Here is an 18,920-nt window from a genome sequence, read left to right as displayed (position 1 = left end):
AAACCGTCGAGTAGAGTGTCGAGGAGCCAGGCGGGCGGTCCGTTTCTGCCCGGTATCCCAGGTCTCCGCTCCTCCAAGTGGGATTCCCCTTGCCGAGACAGCGGGTCGCGTGCACAGAAGAGTTGGGGATGAGCGGAATGGAAGGGCGCGCGGATCGAGGGAGAAGGTGCCTGGAATGCCGACACCATCTGCTGTCACAGGCGGCGACGCCTTGGCCAACCATCCTGGCCACTTGAGGACTCCGCCCCATCCCCCCTCCCCGCTCACGAGATGAGGAGGCTCATCTTCCCGCTCGGTTTCGAGTGTCAATAAATAATAGTGGCCAGCCCCCCAAAGTTTACTGATGGTGCAGAATTCACTGATCTCGTTCTGATCACTGCCAGAGATTAGATTTTGATTGCCATGCTCCACCGCCTGCTGCTTCCTTTCTGCGTCTGGAGCTGAATCTTTAATTTCTGGTGGTCATCGCATGGCGAGGCATATTTAAATAATTTTTCTATTAACTAATCAGTTTACAGGCAATCCTCACGTGGCCAGCGGCATACCAAATGAACTTGGGGCACGCGACGCAGCGGGGCCTTGTCCAATTTGCAGATATGATCGTGGAGCTGCCACATTTAGCGTCCTGCTAGTGGGTGGCCCATTGGCTTGGGGACTCTCTCCTTGGAGCATCGCGTGTGTTGACACGATCTCAAAAGATTCAAGTCACACGTTCTCTGTGACGTGTATCTCGGAAATATGTCCACATACTTAGTGTGGTTCAGATCACAGAATATCAATACTGAAAAAGGTCGGAAACGCTACCTACTATCCTTTAAAATCTCTTCCACCAATATCTGAAAAAGCGTCTATTAGAACAGTAGCAATGAATAAGTGAATAATAATATTAATTCTAGAATGAATTAACTGTATAGAATCATAGTTCTTTGACATAAGACTGTAAGGTAGAAGCCAAAGAGACCTCACTGAGCTCTGTTACAATCAATTCTCAATGGGAAATCATTTCAAAATGTGCCATATTGAGGGAACTTATTCGATGCGAGGCTTATTTCAATTTAATCATCAGCTGACACTTATAAATAACCAATTTCCTCTCGCTACCAGAATTGGTGTCGATGGGCGAATGGAAACCCACACGAATGCGGATCACGCATGGGGAGTGCCAAATCGAGGCTGTTGCATAAATCAATGCCACAAAGACACACACAGAGTTGAATTGTGTGCAGCGCTCGCGGCACTTGACCACTGACCACTGGTCCCATCCTCGAGCCGACTACTCCGCTCCAGCAGCCAGGAAACCAAACTCCCAGAGAGATCCTCTGCCAAAGGTGTTAATATTCAATTAAAATTCTAGGCTCACCGGTCGAGTGGCTAATAAATTAGCGCTCAACAAGCGCGTTGCCAATTTCAATTTCGAAGGCGGACGGGGGAGTTGGGGGGGTTGCAGGATGAGCTTGCCAATTTATTTATTAAGCTACGCAGGTGGCTGCGATTGAGATTTGCTGCGAATTTGTTTGCATTGCTGACCCCGGAGGAGGGTCACCAACGCTGGGAATCGGATCAGATCAGATCGGAAATGGAAATTGAAATGGAAATGGAAATGGAGACCAGTCTCAATCACGACCCGTGCCGTGGCCAGCTCACTGGGCTGCTCCGCATGGGATCTTGTAATCGATGTTGTAGCCGGACAGGCTTTGGACTCGTGGCTGCCACGGAGCGATATTTATCGCCTCAGATTGAGTTGAAGCTCCGATCGGAGGTGGCCACAACATGCGGTCTTTTGGGAACCCCATCTTTGGGCCACGCTAAATGAACGAGCTCGAGCCACAATTAGCTGCGATTGTTTCCTATCATAAACTTGAAAGAACATTTAAAGTCTAAAATCGCTAAGCAGCTACAAGATACAAATTCTTGATTAGTATTATCAGATCCTTCATCCTTTCCCAGAATTAGACATTACTTAGTATAAATATAGCTTGTCTAATTTCAAAAGCATACTATGTTTCCTAAACATTACACATATATTATGCAATACAAACATAAGCAACACCCGTTTGTCAGTGAGATTAACATGCTCATTACTGGTGGGCAGGTCCCTTGATCTTTCCTGACTGGGGGTCCATGGACACGCCGCCAGGAGGGGGGAGTTCCATTAGAGGCATTAAAATAATTTCAAAAGACATAAATTTTGAATTATGGCCACACAACGTGGCCACGATGCCCCTAACTATGTGGTATATATCCATATATCCGTGAATGTAAATGTGATTCGGGAAACGCGATTGCAGGAGTATTTTAAATCAAATTCGCTGGGGGAGTGCTGTGCTGTGCTGTGCTGTGTGCCAAGTGTTTTCACTATAATTACAGACAATTTCAGGCATTCACCGTCGTGCCCTCGGCGGAGCGCCTTCTCCCCCAGATGCCCTGCAGCTCGCTGAGCTGGCCATTTAAATTGATTTATGACCGCCTGATCGAGTGCATTTGTAGAAGGCTGACTATATCGGGGCTGACTATATATTATATATATGCGGCCATAACTCACGATCGCCTTTTGCGCCCAGTTGCTGCTAATTAAATTTGCATAGGGGGGCGCACTTATTTGCCGGTGGGCGTGGCTCTGGGGGACAGCTGCCGCTTGTTGTTCTTGTGTTCACAGTGATTCCCATCAGGTAGCAGCCAGATAGGATGGCTGAACCCTCGTCAGCGAAAATGAAGAAGTGCTCGCGATGGCCTAGTTTTGAGTTTTGAGACAGCCCCTAACAAGGCCAAAAGGGTCAAGGGGTCAGTGGTTCGTTAGTCGGGGAAACAATGCCTTCTTTAATTGATTTAAGATGTCGGAGATCCGATGCATTTGTCAGCGATCTTCGGAGGATTTTAATTGCCTGGGAAATCAGGAGCTCAATCAGTGCGGCATTGTATTGCACTAGTTGAGTACTAATTGCAGACGTTGGAAGCTAAACTCTTAGATGCAAAACGGTAATTGGGTTCGAACCAGCAGAACTGGGGAATAATAATGGAAAAGGCCAAATATGACAGGCATATTTCTGCGACTTTTCAAACGAAAGTGTCGATAGGCGGAACCACATTTGCCGAGGGACAAATTATGCGAAGGAGCGGAATGGAGTGGAGTGGAGTGGAGCGGAGTGGAACCAACGGAACAGCCAGAGGAAGTGCCATAAAAATGCAATTTTAGATTCCATCAACTGATAAGAAAAGTTTTTAAATTAGCCGCCAAATGAGAATGCGAGGTTCGAAACTGTAAAGTGAGCAACAGACAGCAGAACTCTTTGATTAGAAAACGGAAAACAAGGACAACAGTCGTGGATGGAGTACGGTGGCGGTGGCGGTGGCGTTGGCTGTGGGGCAGAAGAAATCCGGCTAAAAGACCTGCAAATTGCCGTCGACACGCCACGAGACCGTTAGAAACTTTCTGCACTTTCCGCTGCACTCGCTGCATTCCGACCACCCACCACGACCCACCATTACCCGAGTAATGTACCTGTGTGCCATGAGAATCCTCCTCAAAGGGAAACGCACTCCACCGAAAAAAAGAGAGCAAAAGTATCGGTTTCAGCTTATCAATTGCCTGCCATCGCCAGTGGGACAGATTAGGAGCAGTATCAAAAGGAATGGAATTGAAAATGAAAATGCACATGAAAATGGAAATGGAAATGCAATGAAGCGCGCTATTTCGGCATTTCGAAATCTTAAAGCCTCGATCTTCGGTTCGACGGATCGACAGAGACGGCGCTCAAGTAATTAACGCCCCTACAGAGGAGCTGCATCCGCATCCTTCTTCAGTCTCAAGAATACGGTAGCTGGCCCTCGGCGCCTAGAGGATTTACCAAAATGTTAATGATGATCCGATCTCCGAGGGGAATACCCTACCTTAGTGTGGGTGTGCTACTGCTGTTGCTTTCCGAAGCAGGACACAAAACTCGATCTGGTGTGAAGATCGGGTCGGTTTTCAGTCTGTTTGTTTTCTGTTTACGCCGATCATCGCTAATATTAATTAGTGAATTAGTATTTACTTGGGTAGTGGAGAAATAAGAATGATAATATACATATCTGATATATTATAAATTAATATATTATAATATTTTGACTATATTGAGTTGTATTAGCTACTTCCACCTTCAGCGAGCTAACGTTTGTGTGCCCTTGCCTATAAAAAAATATCAGACTTTTAAAAGTCCAGTTTTCTATTGCAGCTTTTTCGGATAGTCACCAGAACAAGGGCAAAAGCAACACTTTAATGGAAGTAATATCCCTTTTTATAGTCTTTATTAGATCTATATTATATAATGGCTCGGTTTCATTTAACTTCTTTAAGTGTACTTGTCCTTAGGTATGACTAATTCAAGCCGTGTCTGACTAATAGATGCATTATATTCGCCATATAAGGCGGGTATCTAAAGATTCTATCTGAGTATTGTCGCCAGAGTCAGAAATGCAACTTTTTCCACTTTACTGTGGTAAGTTTAAGTTGCTCTATTTCGAAACCCAATTAATACCCAAATCCTTAGCTTTAATCTACCTGTTTCAATATGAAGTCTGAGCAATATCGAATGAAATCAAATCTGAACTACGAACCTGGTTTGGAAATTTAAAGCACACGCAAAATGCTGTAACGCTTAACACTCTAAAAAAGCTTTGCGTTGTGGAAGTGATACGAGGCAGCAAACATCGAATAACTGTTGGAAATATTGACATATTGAATAAGAATACTTTGGAAAACTTCATAAAGATGCCGAGCATCAAAATGCCGAACATTACAGTAGTCATCGTGGAAGATGAGTTGTCTAAAAAGGCAAAGGCAAGAACGGCGAATCGGTATAAAGAACGGGAAATGGAAAAACTAATTGTAAAATTTAAGGAGTGTATTATTAGAAAACTAAAGGTACTATCTTAGTTACGAGACAAAGATCTTATAGATATCGTAAATATAAATTTAGTACGATTAAATTATTTTTACAATATGTCTTTTTTCGATCTTTTTGTATATTTTGTATTTGTAAAGCTTTTTAATTCTTAATCAGTTTCCCGGGCCGTAGCAATCCAGAGTTGTTGTGGTTATCAAGTAATGTGATTCTTAGATCCTTAGAATAAAAGCAAGAGAGAACGCTGTGGTCGATATCTTCAACTATCAGCTAGTAAAAAAATAATTAGAAATAGGCAAAAAGATTTTGAAATTAATAAAGAACAAGAGAGAACATTATATTCGAGTTCCCTGACTATCACATATCCGTTACTCAGCTATTGGAAGTGCGAACGAGAAATTTCAAACTTTGTATTGCACATCGATAAAAATTGGGAAGAGCAATAATAAAATAGAAAACGCCTTTACCAAATTATCATAATTGTATATAGTCCGAATTTCGGACTCCGAAACGCTTCTTTCTACCTGTAATATACTTTATAACGAACCTCGTACACCCTACAAGTGTGCACATGGCAAATTGATACAAATAAGCAAGGCAAAAAACGACTCGGCCAGTGATCCTGAACACGAAAATTAGTAATGTGTAGAGTTTGAAACGCTTTCTAAGTCTAGAGGAAACAGAGATAAAGATATTTATTATTTTAAATTAACAGCTCCTTACGAAAAAATAGAATGCCCAATCGATTTATGATTTGTTGACCCAACAAATAATTTTAAAAAGCAATAAAATAATGGTCGTTCATTTCGAAAAGACATATATTTTAAACGGAGTATTCGATATTTATTGGGGCATTTTGGGCCACCGATCTCAACAGCTTTAATTTTTAAAATTTCAGTATACCAACTTTGCTTCCCATATTTGCCTAACCAATCCTTTAAATTCACAATATGGAGTTCCAAAGAGCATTACAAACCGAAACCGGTTTTCATCGAACCATCGTGGTAGTTATTCAATTCTACGACTCTATCTATATTCATAGTATTCTTCTTCCTATATATATAATTAGATATAGATGAGTTTCTAAATTAAATTTAGGGATTCTATCAATAAAGTTTCCAGCAAAAGGTTTTGAACGGCAATACCCGAAATGTAATTATGTGGTTTGAATACTGGCTTAAATCGCAGCAAAGAGCTCAACCACGATTTGTGAAATGCATTGTGCCTGCGGTCACTCTATTTTCGATAGAAATCATTTTGGTCAGGTCAGGTCTGGTATTTTCGGCATTTGCCACCAGTGCGGCTGCACTGAATCGTAAAAAAAGTAAAAAGAGAAGCAACAGCGTGAGGTGTAAATAATGTAAGACAATGGAATATTGTAAAAACAATCAGCAATTGGGATCAGTGTGCTCGCATCAAGTTCGATTGGAGCGGCGGAAAAGTGGTTGGCAGTTAGCAGTGCGCAACGTATTTGTGGAAAACGCAGCACACCCACACACAGCCAGAGTGCACACACATATTGACTGATGATTTTCGTCTACGTTTCAATTCGATTTTCGGAAATTTCACCTTCGCGTTGCTGTTTTTCGGCTATTTCAAACTTGTTTTCAGCTGTGCGCGCCCCGCCCCCCAACTCCCGCCCCTTTCGTTCCGCTGGCAGCCGCTCACTTTTTAACTTGCTTACGTATTACGTTCGCGAGCCAATTCGCAGTGTAAACCGTCCATTACAAACGCAAAATCTCGCATAATTCCACGCACATTACTCGTCCGCCGGCTTCCAGTTTCCCCGTTGTCTCCTGTAATTGTCGTATGGAAATCGTGTGACGCCAAAAAGAAAATACGGATCGGTGGAAAGTCGTGAAAAGCGCAGGAAAACCCAACCAAATGTGTGTCAAAGAGGAGCAGCAGCAGGTGTAAATGTAGTGTTCTAAAGCGCTGCAATCCTGTGCGTGTGTCTGTGTGTGTGTGTGTTGTGTGTCGCAAACATATGGCAGCAAATAAATATTAATCGCACTTGATATTTTCGCCATACTCCGCAGATTGAAGACTAATGCTGCCGCCAAGTAAAAGTGACTAAGTAGTGGTGGGGTTCGCAAAGTGTGCCAAGCAATCCAACCCAGAATCCCAGAACCATTTCCAATGACAAATGTAACAACCGAAACCCACCAGCCGCCCTGAGGAAGCAGAAGAAAGTTTGCCGACCCACCACCACCACCCCCCGATTTTGTATAATTTCGTTTTCGTTTACTTTTTAACCCTCCGCTCGAGAACGTGGTTTCTTTTGCGACGTGCAATACTCTGTGGCAGAAGTCTTGCATCGTTCCAAAAGAGAGCAGCACGTGGAGCGACGAGCACGGCCGTAAAATACCCAAGTCCGTGGCCACCAAGCTGCAGCGTCTCAAGGCCAAGGCGTCTGCGAGCCAGCACTACGGCGGCACCTATCGCAAGCCCTCGTCCTCAGCGTCAGCGTCCGTCGGCAGCCACAGCGAGTGCAGCGACAGGAGCGTATCTGCTGCGCTTCACGGCGGGTATAGCCATCAACGCGGTGGCGCCGCCGAGGAGCCCCACTTTGCTCTGGCGGATGTGGCCGAGAAGTCATATCAAAGCAGCAGCAGCAGCAGCAGCAGCAACCACAACAACAATTATCAAAAGTCAAACCACACCAGTGCCAATTACAACCACGCCAACTACATCAACCACCCACAAAGCACCACCACCAACCTGCCTTATCAGCCCAACAGCAATACCAGCCCGATGATAATGACCAAACAGAAGAATTCGCTGGCCGAGCGCCTCAACATCGGCGAGGAGGTGCGGGAACTGAAGCTGGGCGCAACCTTTAACCCGAAGAACACCTCGACCGCTTTTCACACTATCAAATGTAAGTGCTGTCCGCAGGGAAATCCCTGAGAATAGTCAGGGGATTCTCAGAACCCAGAACTCACCCACAAACGCCTCGTCTTGCAGATGACTTCAAGCCAGCGAGCGTGGACACCAGCCGCATGGCATCTGTGGACGTCGGCTCCAACAATCAAGTTACTGTTACCGTGCCAAATTCAGGTGAGTGTACTCGAAAGAGTACTGAATTTTGAGTTCGGTCTTTATCTTTTTGACGTCATAAAATATTTACTTTTCAACTGCAAGTATTTATTTCGGGCACAATTTAAATGTTGTGAATAAACAATAGTTATCCAATCTACAATCGACAAATGACGTAAAAAAGTTTACCGATACTAAGGTTGTGCCGAAAAGCAAGCTGAATTTTGACCGGCTTGGTCGAATGCAGGTGTTTAAATTCAAGTAACAGATACCGGAATGTGCATCTCGCCCAGAAGCTTCATAAAAATTACTTCGAGCTATCAAGAATACGTGCATCAAGTCAGGTTCAGATACAGCTACCCTCAGAATTATGAACATATTTATATTATTAATTCCTAGAAACAAATAGCCTGAATACCTCTATTAAGAATGCACATGTATATCTTTTTTATTACCTCTTTTTAAAACGGATTTTATATCCTTTTACAAGGAGAGTTTAGTTGCATAAACCTGACGCCAATCACCGTGTTATATTGGACAATCAGATAATGAAATAAGTAATAATATTTAATAGTATTTGGTGCGGCTTGGGATTATTGATTGATAGTTATTGATTAAAACTCGAAAATGTTGACCTAATTACCCACAGTTTTGTTAAAGTCTTTCAAACTCAGATAAAGTAGGTCTGATTATTTCGGCCTGCATCGGCTATCTGATGACATAATGCATAATCCATTAGACGAGACAAACCAGTTGCAATGTCTATTCAAAGATACAAATTACTGGCTAGCCCTGTGTAATATTTGAATCGAAAAGGAGAGAAAAGGCCAGCGCTGGAGCAAAGACACCAAATTACAGCAACTCAGGAAAAATGCAGCCAAGCGTTCAAGTCTTTCTCCTCGGCCTCTCAATACTGGTATTATTCCGCTATGCTCTTTGTGGCCAGACATTGTCGTCGTCATCGTCTGTGGGCCGTCGACTGTGGTGGGGCTGATGCTTTGGACCCCATTGCGGCCGAGTTGGCTTGTGTAACGCTCCGTTGATTGCGAGCGCCAAGTCGCCCAAGAGTTTAAGCGGCGGTGGCGACAACACAAGCGGAATTTGGTCAAGTGTGGGTCTCTGGAAGTGGTGCGTTCCAAGTGCAGCCAAATGCTCACAATGATGAACATGTTCCCAGTTTGGTACCGTCCACAGCCAAATTTCAATTGAACACTTTTGGCGTGCTTCAATAACCAAAGAAAGAATAACTTCATTAGCTAAGTAATCTAGCAATGGAAGTCTCTGGTAGTAAACTAAGTTGAATTAAAAAGTATTTTTAATAATACATTGTTACGCATTGATTCATACTTATTCTTCTAACTTGATATCAAATTAGTTTCTGGAAAGATGTGTAAGGTCTCTCGAATTCCCCCAGTCTCCCCGTCTGAACTTTATAAGTTCAACTACAAGCTAGAAGCTCCGCCTTGTTAGCGTCTAAAACGCTTAGATGTGGCAATTTGTAAACCGCAAGTCAATCCAAATGTAATGCAAATTTATTGCAAAATGTTTTGTAGATCGAAGAGAGGTCCCGCTTAGCAAAGCGGATGATTATTTGGATTATTTTGGCAGGAACGCTAAGCCAGCCTTGAATAGGTCAGTTATATTGTCCGAGTTCGCATTTCCCTGCCGACTGTCCCCGAAAATCTCCATCAGTGATCCCAGGTTAAAAGCCGTAGAAAGGCCCTTCTTGATTTCGTTTGCTGTAGAATTTAAAAGTCTACTTTTGACTTCCGTTAGAAGAGGCAATACGACCAAAGCACTGTACGAGTATACCTGCAGGCAGACCACTATGTTCCTAAATCAGTATGATCTTTGCTGATGGCGAACGATGCTCACCAACAATTAAAACTCCGATGCGCATTGTAAACTTATCCCCTTGGCGACGGAGTCCACGTTAATGGAGTCAGTTGCAGTCGGAACCCGACCACCTGCCGAGTTATATAGTCAGCATGATAATTGCTATTAACGGCCAGGCCGATCCGTGAATATCACGCTATGAATAGCAGGAATTACTGAAATGAGTAATCCATCGGAAGATTCAGATGGATTCATATTTAACACAAAGGTTGAATGTATTATTACTCGTGATTTATTCAGTTTGGCCTATTATCCCCGCCACTTGGTTCTGGAGACTATGTCCCGCATGGGACACGCTCCGAACCTCAGAAACGATCTGGCCGCCACGGGTTGATAAATCTTGGGGCAGTAGGGCTTCTGGCAATTCATGGGCGGTGGACAGTAGGGTGGCACGCAGCTTGCCATCCTGCCTTCAATGTTTCCGGGAATACACATTGGAGAGGTACAGGGACTCGGGCAGTAAGGTTTCCAGCAGGTCGGTGGGAGCCTACAGCCCGGCTCTTTGCATGGTGGATAGCAATCTGGCGGGACGCACTTGGGATCGCAGTGTGGCGATCTGCAGGGATAGCAGTAGGGTGGCTGGCAAATCGTGGGGCAGTAAGGCATGTAGCACCAGGGAAAATAGGAGCCATCGGGGTACTCCAGACCGTCCGATATGTGTGTCGGTGGCAGAAATGGTGGTTCTGTACTGCTTACCTCTGATGTAGACGTAGCAGGAGGAGGCGGTGGTGGTGGTGGTGGTGGCCGCGGTGGCGGTTTTGGTTTTGGTCGGTTGGACGAGGGCGGGGGATAGTATTGCGGAGGCTTCGGGCAGAGTTTCTGCACTTTGTGGGCCAGTATGTCAAATAGAAAACATCGCCTGGATGATGTTATATGCACCTCTTCAAGAGCTTGGCCCAGCGACGGAACCCACTCGGCTCCATATTTCTTTCCAGAATTAGCCTCCGCAATGGCATTTACCAGATCTGCGGTTAGTTTCTTAAGCTTGAGGTGATCCTGCGTCCTACATAGCTGCGCCCACAGAAGACCTGCAAAGTGGATGCTTTTATCTCATGCAAAAATTGGTTAGTTCACCTGATTTGAAAACTCAGGTAGGCTGCCATTTCTGCCTAGGTTCTTATCTCAATTTGTTCCCAAAACTTACATGTCATGAGCAGTAAGAGCCGAAACTTTCCGTTCATTTCGAGCGACTTTCCGACTTGAATACTTATGTAAATTAGTTATATGCATATTTCCTAACAAGCAGATCCAAATTAAAATGCCACGATGTAATCAAATAGGCAACACTCAATATCCGTGAGTAGCATCACAAAAAGCAGCTACTCTTAAATAAATACAAAGACTATATCTGCTTATTATCGCTAAACTGATTGATGCACTATTTGTATAGGCTCAAGGCACATTTGTAAAACATCTAATCTTAAATATTTTAATACGCATTTGTTTTAAAGCTTTTTCTGGAAACGATGCATTGAACAATGCTATCACTTTCAACCAAACCATACATTTTATAATACATCCAATCTATTTGGCACATCACAAAAATGTTTCCACGAGAGATAAGATCCATCTAGAAGCAGTAGCTTTTTTATTCCTCTAAGTGGTCCAGAACGTTTATTTTCTTGGTTATACAATCTTTAAAAAGACCAATTGCTATATCTAGTTTCTTGTCTCTATTTTGTTCTTGTGATCTAGCTGCTACACGCAACTTTTCATCTGCGATGACAATTGTAATGTTTGGAATTTTGATGGTCGGGAGGATTATGTAGTTTTGCACAGTATTCTTGTTGGTTATCTGAAAATCGATCTTTGCCGGAAGCTTGCGCTCTGCTTTCATTTCTATGACGCAAAGCATTATAAGTGTGTCAATCGTGGCCGAGTCCTGTCGCCCTTTAATGTTCTCATCCAGCCAGGACTTCAGATCGTTAATTTCATTCAGCACTGCTCCTATTTCCCATTGAAACAGGTAGAAAATGGCTAAAGAATCGAGGCTTACTTTGGTTCTGGTTCGAATAGCAACTCGGACTTACCAATGTGTACAGCAAGCCGTCGCATTTTCGATTTCAGGGATACCACTCTGATTTTACCTTTTATATTCCATGTGCCAAATCCATTAGTCAAACTTTACATTAACTGGTGGCAAAAGCAGCGAATTGCCTTAGCAAAAAAGATCAATATTGGATACCTGAAAATCATAGCTACGCCCTTAATTTTTATCAGTGGGGGCTTTCGACCCTATAAAGAACCATTATTGATGATCACTATGTCTTGTCCTTATAAACATCAAGATCTCGGCAATTTTAGGAGCTAAAAAAATGTTAGAGATTAGGCATGCGCATTCTAGTGGCGCCTATGGAGACAAAGTACACGTAACCGGCAGACATCAGACTATAAAAATATATTTTGCCTTTGTAAAAAAAGCTTTCCTCAAATACCAAATGTTCCCGTTTGAATTGAATAAAAAACATTTTAGCCTGTATGTGTATCTTCAATTTAGAAAGTGCGTTTACGCTCTGATTACATTAAGTTCTTTGATTTTCATGAGGACGCACTTCTTAACGTCCGCAGGCAATCCTTTCTTCGTCCTTTTTTCGTGCCCCGATCTGAAGGCAGGCTTGGCATCCTTAGTGCGGCTAGCACGTTGGATTATTATGGTCGCGTTGTTGCTGTTTGAGTTTTTAGATTTATCTTGGTATTTCTCCAGCGCCTTTTGATCCTTCACGATGACAACCGTAATCGGTGGTAATATAATTTCCGGCATGCTAATGTTGTTCGTGATCGTATTTAAATTACGGATGTTTTGTTCGCCAAGAGAAACGTCTAAGCCGGAATTTTTTCCGTTTCCTGTTTCTGATTTGCAAAGCTTGATAAGTGTGTTTAAGAATTTCCTCTTTACGTCCTTATCGGGACTAGTATTTTCCTTTTTATCGGAATTAGGTTTCGTGTTATCCGTTACCAAGTAAGCCTCACTGTTACCATTGAAAATTTCATGCAGCTTTGCGAACTTATTCTCGAAGTGTTTTTGGATGTGGTCAACCACAAATAAAAATGGCTTTGAAGTTGAAATGTGGAGCACACAGAACAGCACTATAAATGTCTCAAATTGAAATTATTGTTCGGGTGACTACTTTGAGAACTGCAAACTCACCCAAAAATATCGTGCAAACCCGCATTGTGCGTTGTAAGAAGAGGACTGAATTATTTCTGTGCAATGACAGAAACAAATGGACGCAGTCTTGGTTTGCGAAAAAGCCGCAAATAATCCATTGGTACCAGATCACATTTAAATTTAGGTATAAAACGACTTTCCAAAAACGCGCTACCAACCTAAATCTTTAATCGTTTCGGCAAAAGAAACGAGTACTTAAAGGGTATAAATACATAAGTCAAATGCATGAGACTAGTCAAGCGCAATCAGCGCTTTTGTTCTATAGCACAATTATTTCTATACTTATTCTAGGTATCCTTTGGATACAATTTGAAAAAAAAATAATTTTCTTAAAAGTACTTATTATTTTACTCAAATTGAATGAATATTTTTGAAGGTAAAATAAAACCAGAAAGTAAGCTAGCTTTGGCAAAACGAATCTTATGTAACCTAGCAGTAATTATATATTACGGGAAAAACAGTACATTTATTATCAAAAACAACGGAATTAAATTATTTTCCCGCTGTTATTATGGCCACTATATGATATTTTTTGGATTGCTAGGTTGAATTTCAAACTTCTGAATAAATCTAGTATTCCTCGACAAGGAATGATGGTACCAAAGCATTCATTAGTTTTTATTTAACTTGCAGAAAGTTCCGGAGTGCCTCATACAGTTTATAAGGGTAATCAGAGAGAGTATGCAAAGGAGTGTTTGATGATCTACGACAAAGAGACGGGCGCCATCACAATAGAAAAGCTAAATCACAATATTCAAGTAAAGAAGACCAGGCAAGTGCTTTAATCAAGGGGGATTCCGAGCAGCAAGCTTAAATGTACAATCCTGCAGGAGCGAAGTCACCAGCAAGTCAGTTCAGCTGCCCGGTCAGCATGCTTCCGTGAATATGGGCCAGGGTCAGCTCCACAGTCAGGGTGCGAACGGAGCGGGAACGGGACCGGGACCAATATCAGCACCTGGGCATGGCTCCGGAACAGCACCCAAAATGGAGAACAGCACAATGCGAATCTCAACCAAGACGAAGGTTTCTACCGGCAGCCGCAGAAATAATATTAGTAAGTAAAAACAAATTGTATAATTGTTCAGCTTACTTAAAACCTGGAAACAGTAACTCGAATAAGATTGAAGCGTTTGCTCTAATTGTTCTATATATTAATATTTTCAGTTGACTTCAAGCCGCGCAACTCGCCAATGCAACAGAGCTCACCATCGCGTCCAGTGCCAGTCCACCGCAGCCCCCAATCTGCGCCGGCGTATGTTCCTTGCGTAGCATCCTTGACGACGTATGATTAATAGAATTAACTTTCAGTTGGGACGCAAACAATGCACAGCAGACGTTGCCCAGCATTCCCTTGATCACCGATGACGATGACTTTGGGTTGAGGGCGGCCCTACACAACAGCGGCCATGCGAACACATCAGGCTCATCAACTGGCTCCGCAACAGGTCAAACGGATTTTGGATCTATTTCCTCGTCCTCTCACATTGGCAAGCAGCGGCAGGCTCCCCCGCACGGCCACGGCAAGCGCCAGCAGATGCACCAGCGCCAAAGCCCACCAATGGCTCAGCAGCAACAGCCATCGAACTATGGGCGTGGTTACAATGGCGGTCAGAGCCACGCACAACAACAGCGGCAACGGAACTCGCCGCAGCAGCAGCGTCCTCCTGCTTATGGCCACGGCAATAGCATGACCATGGACTTAGACTCAACCAGGGAGCAAGAACTGACCTCGCAGTCCGTGGCGCAAGCGGCTGCCGCCTTGGAACAGGTACGTTGTGATTGTGAATAAGTATTGTGCATTGCTAATCTGGGGGTTTCCTTTCCTGCAGCAAATTGGAGGTGCACTGAGTGCATCGAGCTCCAGTTCGGAGTCGGATTCCAGCGACAGCGACAGTGGCAGCGATTCGGATGACAGCACTGAGGATGATCGCCCCATGGAGGGCCAGCAGCCGGTGTATCAGAATCAAAACCACCAACAACAGCAAATGGCGCAGCAGCATCTTAATCAGCTGCCCAACCTGGGCCTTGGCTCCATATCACCAGCATATGGAAGCAATCATCAACAGCAGCAGCAGCAGATGGTGCCCCATCAACAGCAGCAGAAGCAACAGTCCGGCATTTATGCGTCCAACGGTGGCTTTCCGAACGATTTGCTACAAAATGATCTGCAGTTGTCGTCAAATTCGTCCGACGATGACGACTAGTAGCTATTTAAAGTTTGATCTTATTTGCCTTCTTTTTACTAAACCAACGACAACAAGAGCAACAACAATTATTGATATTCTGTCTATATGCGTGTAATTTGTAATTATTGAGAGGTGATTTTACTTGCTAGTGAAATTTTTTTAAATAAATTCTTAGTTCTATACCACGATATCCACAAAAATATATTAATTAATTTTAAATATTAATTTTAGACCTTCCAAATGTGCTGGTAAACATTGAACTAAAACGAAAAAAGATTAATCAAACATTGAACTAAAACAAAAAAGGTTAATCAAAATCATAAGTATAAACATCAATTAAAGTCTATATTTGTCAGTACATATTCGTTTTTAATACAAACAAGTGATTATGTAAAACTTGTTGGCACACTAATAGATCACACGCAAATAAAACCAACAATTATGCTATAAAAAATAACCAAGAGATATAACGGACGATGTAGAGGATGCAACTGAGGAAATTATTTAGTTTGTAATAAAAATACTGCAAATCAAGAAAAATAATTTTAAGTTTTCCAGAAAATTGTGACCACTTTGATTTTTTGCCATTAACCACGCATTTTAATTTAAGCCTAAAATTCTTATTAATATATTCAGATACCAAAAGCGCAAAGAAACATATTTCAAATGATATTTTCAAGTGTTATTTTGTTTCCCTTTACTTCGCTCATTTTTGTAGTCAAGCTTACATTTATCGTTGGCGCTTTAGTTATGTTTATGAAAAAGTAAAAGCTATCTAACTTCGTTTTTGATTAATTTGTTAGTTATATTTATCACGAATGTATTTTTCAGCCTCTTCTCTTTATTAGTCACATAATTGTGCGGTATAGACATTTGTGTTTTTAGCTCATGTTTATTTTAATATATTTGTATTTTTTTAATTAATTTTTAATATATATTATTACGATTTTGTTATGAGCTTGCAATAGTTAAAAGCAACGAAGGAAAATAAATGTGAAACGAAATAACCGGCCTGGTGAAAGTCCTTTTTATTTGTATTTCCCCCAGAATGTCAAAATAATTTGTTACACAGGTGAGCAGAAATGCTCTACTCACTGAAAAAAAACTCCTTCCATATGTGAGCGTGCACGAGGTCCAGATACACACTTATACTTACTGAGATAAGCACTATTTAATTTGCCAAGCCAACAATGAATTGTATTTATGAAGTACCATCCACGAGAGAAACGACCAATAACTGAGAAAAAGCGAAATGATGATAATACAAATTAATTTTTGTACATGCAAATGCGCCTAGGATTAAATGGTTTTTGCTCTAGAAGGAGTAAAATGGGACATTCAATACCAACTCCAACAACAAATTATGAACAAATCATCATCAACTACACAACAAAATAATTCAGCTAATCATAAGCACAATATACACATGCAAAGAATCTAGATCTAATTATGTAACTAATTCTGTAAAGAGTCCGAGAATGCCTAAGATCACAATGAAATCCAGCAAGTAAAATAGTCTTATTGGTAAGCAAATATATATATATATATATGTATATTATATACAAACATGCATGTACACGACTTTATACACAAAACATATAAGAAGATTACTTTTCGTTAAATTAGTTATAATACCGACCATTAAACAGTCAACAATCAATTACAAATATTTATCCATGCGTTTAATATGAATTATTGGGAATAAAAACTTGTAAATCCGGAAATATTCGGCACTATATTTAATACTTACTTCCTTCTTATCCTTCTACATGGAAATTAAGATTTGTCCGAAAATTACAATTAACAATTGCCAATACAGTTTTAAGCATGTTATCAACATTTCCTTTTTAACTGCTATTACGTTTTATTATGTGTTTTAGTTAGCTAAGCACCCGTTTTTTGTAAATATATTAGTTCGGACTTAAATCAATCCATATCCGATCAGTACATCATACAGATACTGTATAAGCAGTCCGAAAAATTATTTAAATGAATAGGAAAGAAATATCAGTTTATTTGGTTTTTAAAGTTTTATAAGCCTATCCTCTGTTAGGGTATAAATGGTATGAGGGTATAAATTAGTCGGCTCGCAACCCAAGTTACTTTTCGCGCGCTTAAATTGCGTGCAGATTCTAGCCGCCCGATAGTATGTTTTACCGGTCGAGCGACGGTCACACTAATAAGTTCCTCGCGGATTGTATCAACAGGTGTTGATTAAGTGGCCAAAAGTATCGAAATGGGCGACGTTACAGGATTGAGCAATGCCGAGGCCGACGAGCTGTGCCAGAAGCCGGATTCGTCCACCAAGGTGAGTGGGTGCCAACCGGCCCAGGCCGCCGCATCACGGAGTGCCACTGACCCGCTGTCGGCGGCGTAGGATTTCCTCTTCCAGCAAACCATGTACCGCATCAAGGATCCACGCCGGTCGCTGCCCTTCTACACGGGCGTCCTTGGCATGACCTTGCTGGTGAAACTGGATTTCCCCGAGGCTAAGTTCTCGCTGTACTTCCTGGGGTAAGGTCGATTGCTCCGGCTTATCTTGATGCCCAAGAGTCCAACTGATATTGATGGAATGACAATCGTTTATTTATCTTATCCAGCTACGAGAACGCCGCCGACGTGCCAAAGGATCCCAAGGAACGACGCAGCTGGGCAATGAGCCGCAAGGCCACCATTGAGTTGACCCAGTAAGTGGTTTTCCATAAGCAAGCGATTTGCGATGTTCCATTTGAATTGGCCCTTTTAATGTCATGACTCTAGGAAAGCTTATTAAAATACTCTATAAGGGCGATTCAATAGCATTCCTAATACCGATGTAAATACTATCTACAATGAGCTCTTCCAACAGAAACTCCGCAATCGGATGGAATTCCATTCAAAGGAATTTTTATTCCATTCTATTTCTATATTTCTTAAATCGTTTACTTATATGTGGTAGATCCATATATTCTTGCTCTGAAGATATGTGCTTAAATAGCATAAACAAGACATGCCAATTTATTTGTTAAATGGAATTAGTTTATTTTTAAATTGTATTATATCCAATGTATATAGTATATCTTAATTCGGTCTTTAGTTGTTAGTAATTGACAAATAACGTATTGAAACTTACAACCAAGCTCGTGGCACTCGATTATATATGTACTTTAAAAGAAATACGTATACCTCTATAATTATATCTTCTGCCATTACCCGTAGCAACTGGGGCACTGAGAGCGATCCGGATCAGAGCTACCACACCGGCAACACCGATCCACGTGGCTTCGGACACATTGGAGTCCTGGTGCCCGACGTGTACGCCGCCTGCCAGCGGTAAGTAATATAAATGGGAAAGTGACCTTTTTTTCAAAAGTATCCTTCCCGCAGCTTCCAAGAGCTTGGCGTTGACTTCGTAAAGAAGCCCGACGACGGTCGTATGAAGGGACTGGCCTTCATCAAGGACCCGGATGGCTACTGGATCGAGATCTTCAATGCACACTCCGTCTAGTCCGGCTGGCAGATAGTTTTAATTTGATTGTGCATCTGCCACTGTTCCTTAATAGCGATTCCCACCACTGAGCTACTGAGCTACCGAGTGGATTCACTACAATAAATGAGAATTTGTGTAATAATTGGCCTGTGGACCTCATTCACCTGGGTGCACCTGTCGCAGCTGCCGCAGCTGTCAACGCCGGCCCCAAAATAATTGGCTCCTGCTCCTGTGTCCATTCCGGCTTGGTATTTTCACACGCTAATTATTATTTACATCGC

The 18,920-nt window shown here is 42.2% G+C and overlaps 7 protein-coding genes across 10 annotated transcripts; 3 read left to right on the top strand and 4 right to left on the bottom strand.

The window, feature by feature from the left end:
* Positions 1-4,435: 4,435 nt before the first annotated feature.
* LOC120446937 lies at positions 4,436-4,979 on the top strand. The gene is given in 2 exon segments (XM_039628228.1): positions 4,436-4,475; positions 4,527-4,979. Coding segments are annotated over 2 exon segments (411 nt in total). The 5' UTR covers positions 4,436-4,450; the 3' UTR covers positions 4,913-4,979.
* A 30-nt stretch (positions 4,980-5,009) lies between these two features.
* On the bottom strand, positions 5,010-11,111 carry LOC120446396 (leucine-rich repeat extensin-like protein 3). Of its 3 annotated transcripts, none has more exons than XM_039627539.2 (3): positions 10,960-11,111; positions 10,512-10,843; positions 5,010-5,150 (listed from the first exon to the last, which is right to left on the bottom strand). In XM_039627539.2, exons 1-3 carry the CDS (start codon positions 10,994-10,996, stop codon positions 5,025-5,027), a joined length of 495 nt encoding a protein of 164 aa, XP_039483473.1. In that variant the 5' UTR covers positions 10,997-11,111; the 3' UTR covers positions 5,010-5,024. The 3 variants fall into 3 exon arrangements, with proteins under 3 accessions (XP_039483473.1, XP_039483397.1, XP_039483310.1); XM_039627463.2 differs by lacking the exon at positions 5,010-5,150 and adding an exon at positions 10,030-10,394; XM_039627376.2 differs by lacking the exon at positions 5,010-5,150 and having other exon boundaries at positions 10,030-10,843; positions 10,960-11,110.
* On the top strand, positions 6,141-15,627 carry LOC120446176 (ell-associated factor Eaf). Of its 2 annotated transcripts, none has more exons than XM_039627052.1 (8): positions 6,141-6,240; positions 6,920-7,761; positions 7,848-7,940; positions 13,618-13,756; positions 13,815-14,038; positions 14,149-14,236; positions 14,293-14,752; positions 14,814-15,627. In XM_039627052.1, exons 2-8 carry the CDS (start codon positions 7,635-7,637, stop codon positions 15,186-15,188), a joined length of 1,506 nt encoding a protein of 501 aa, XP_039482986.1. In that variant the 5' UTR covers positions 6,141-6,240; positions 6,920-7,634; the 3' UTR covers positions 15,189-15,627. The 2 variants fall into 2 exon arrangements, with proteins under 2 accessions (XP_039482986.1, XP_039483066.1); XM_039627132.1 differs by lacking the exon at positions 6,141-6,240 and adding an exon at positions 6,308-6,324.
* Positions 9,434-9,915, bottom strand: LOC120446863. The gene is made up of 2 exons (XM_039628106.1): positions 9,795-9,915; positions 9,434-9,745 (listed from the first exon to the last, which is right to left on the bottom strand). The coding sequence occupies exons 1-2, from the start codon at positions 9,817-9,819 to the stop codon at positions 9,516-9,518; spliced, it is 255 nt and encodes an 84-aa protein (XP_039484040.1). The 5' UTR covers positions 9,820-9,915; the 3' UTR covers positions 9,434-9,515.
* LOC120446788 lies at positions 11,400-11,991 on the bottom strand. Its single transcript, XM_039627984.2, has 2 exons — positions 11,846-11,991; positions 11,400-11,792 (listed from the first exon to the last, which is right to left on the bottom strand). The coding sequence occupies exons 1-2, from the start codon at positions 11,868-11,870 to the stop codon at positions 11,404-11,406; spliced, it is 414 nt and encodes a 137-aa protein (XP_039483918.1). The 5' UTR covers positions 11,871-11,991; the 3' UTR covers positions 11,400-11,403.
* Positions 12,283-13,080, bottom strand: LOC120446589. The gene is made up of 2 exons (XM_039627654.1): positions 12,964-13,080; positions 12,283-12,902 (listed from the first exon to the last, which is right to left on the bottom strand). The coding sequence occupies exons 1-2, from the start codon at positions 12,986-12,988 to the stop codon at positions 12,322-12,324; spliced, it is 606 nt and encodes a 201-aa protein (XP_039483588.1). The 5' UTR covers positions 12,989-13,080; the 3' UTR covers positions 12,283-12,321.
* A 1,693-nt stretch (positions 15,628-17,320) lies between the features above and the next one.
* LOC120450060 (lactoylglutathione lyase) lies at positions 17,321-18,781 on the top strand. The gene is made up of 5 exons (XM_039632834.1): positions 17,321-17,478; positions 17,548-17,684; positions 17,771-17,857; positions 18,369-18,482; positions 18,537-18,781. Exons 1-5 carry the CDS (start codon positions 17,407-17,409, stop codon positions 18,655-18,657), a joined length of 531 nt encoding a protein of 176 aa, XP_039488768.1. The 5' UTR covers positions 17,321-17,406; the 3' UTR covers positions 18,658-18,781.
* Positions 18,782-18,920: the final 139 nt, after the last annotated feature.

Source organism: Drosophila santomea, chromosome 2L, assembly GCF_016746245.2.
Source record: "Drosophila santomea strain STO CAGO 1482 chromosome 2L, Prin_Dsan_1.1, whole genome shotgun sequence".
In the NCBI taxonomy this organism is placed as follows: Eukaryota; Metazoa; Arthropoda; class Insecta; order Diptera; family Drosophilidae; genus Drosophila; species Drosophila santomea.
This window is presented reverse-complemented; position numbering and strand designations above follow the sequence as displayed.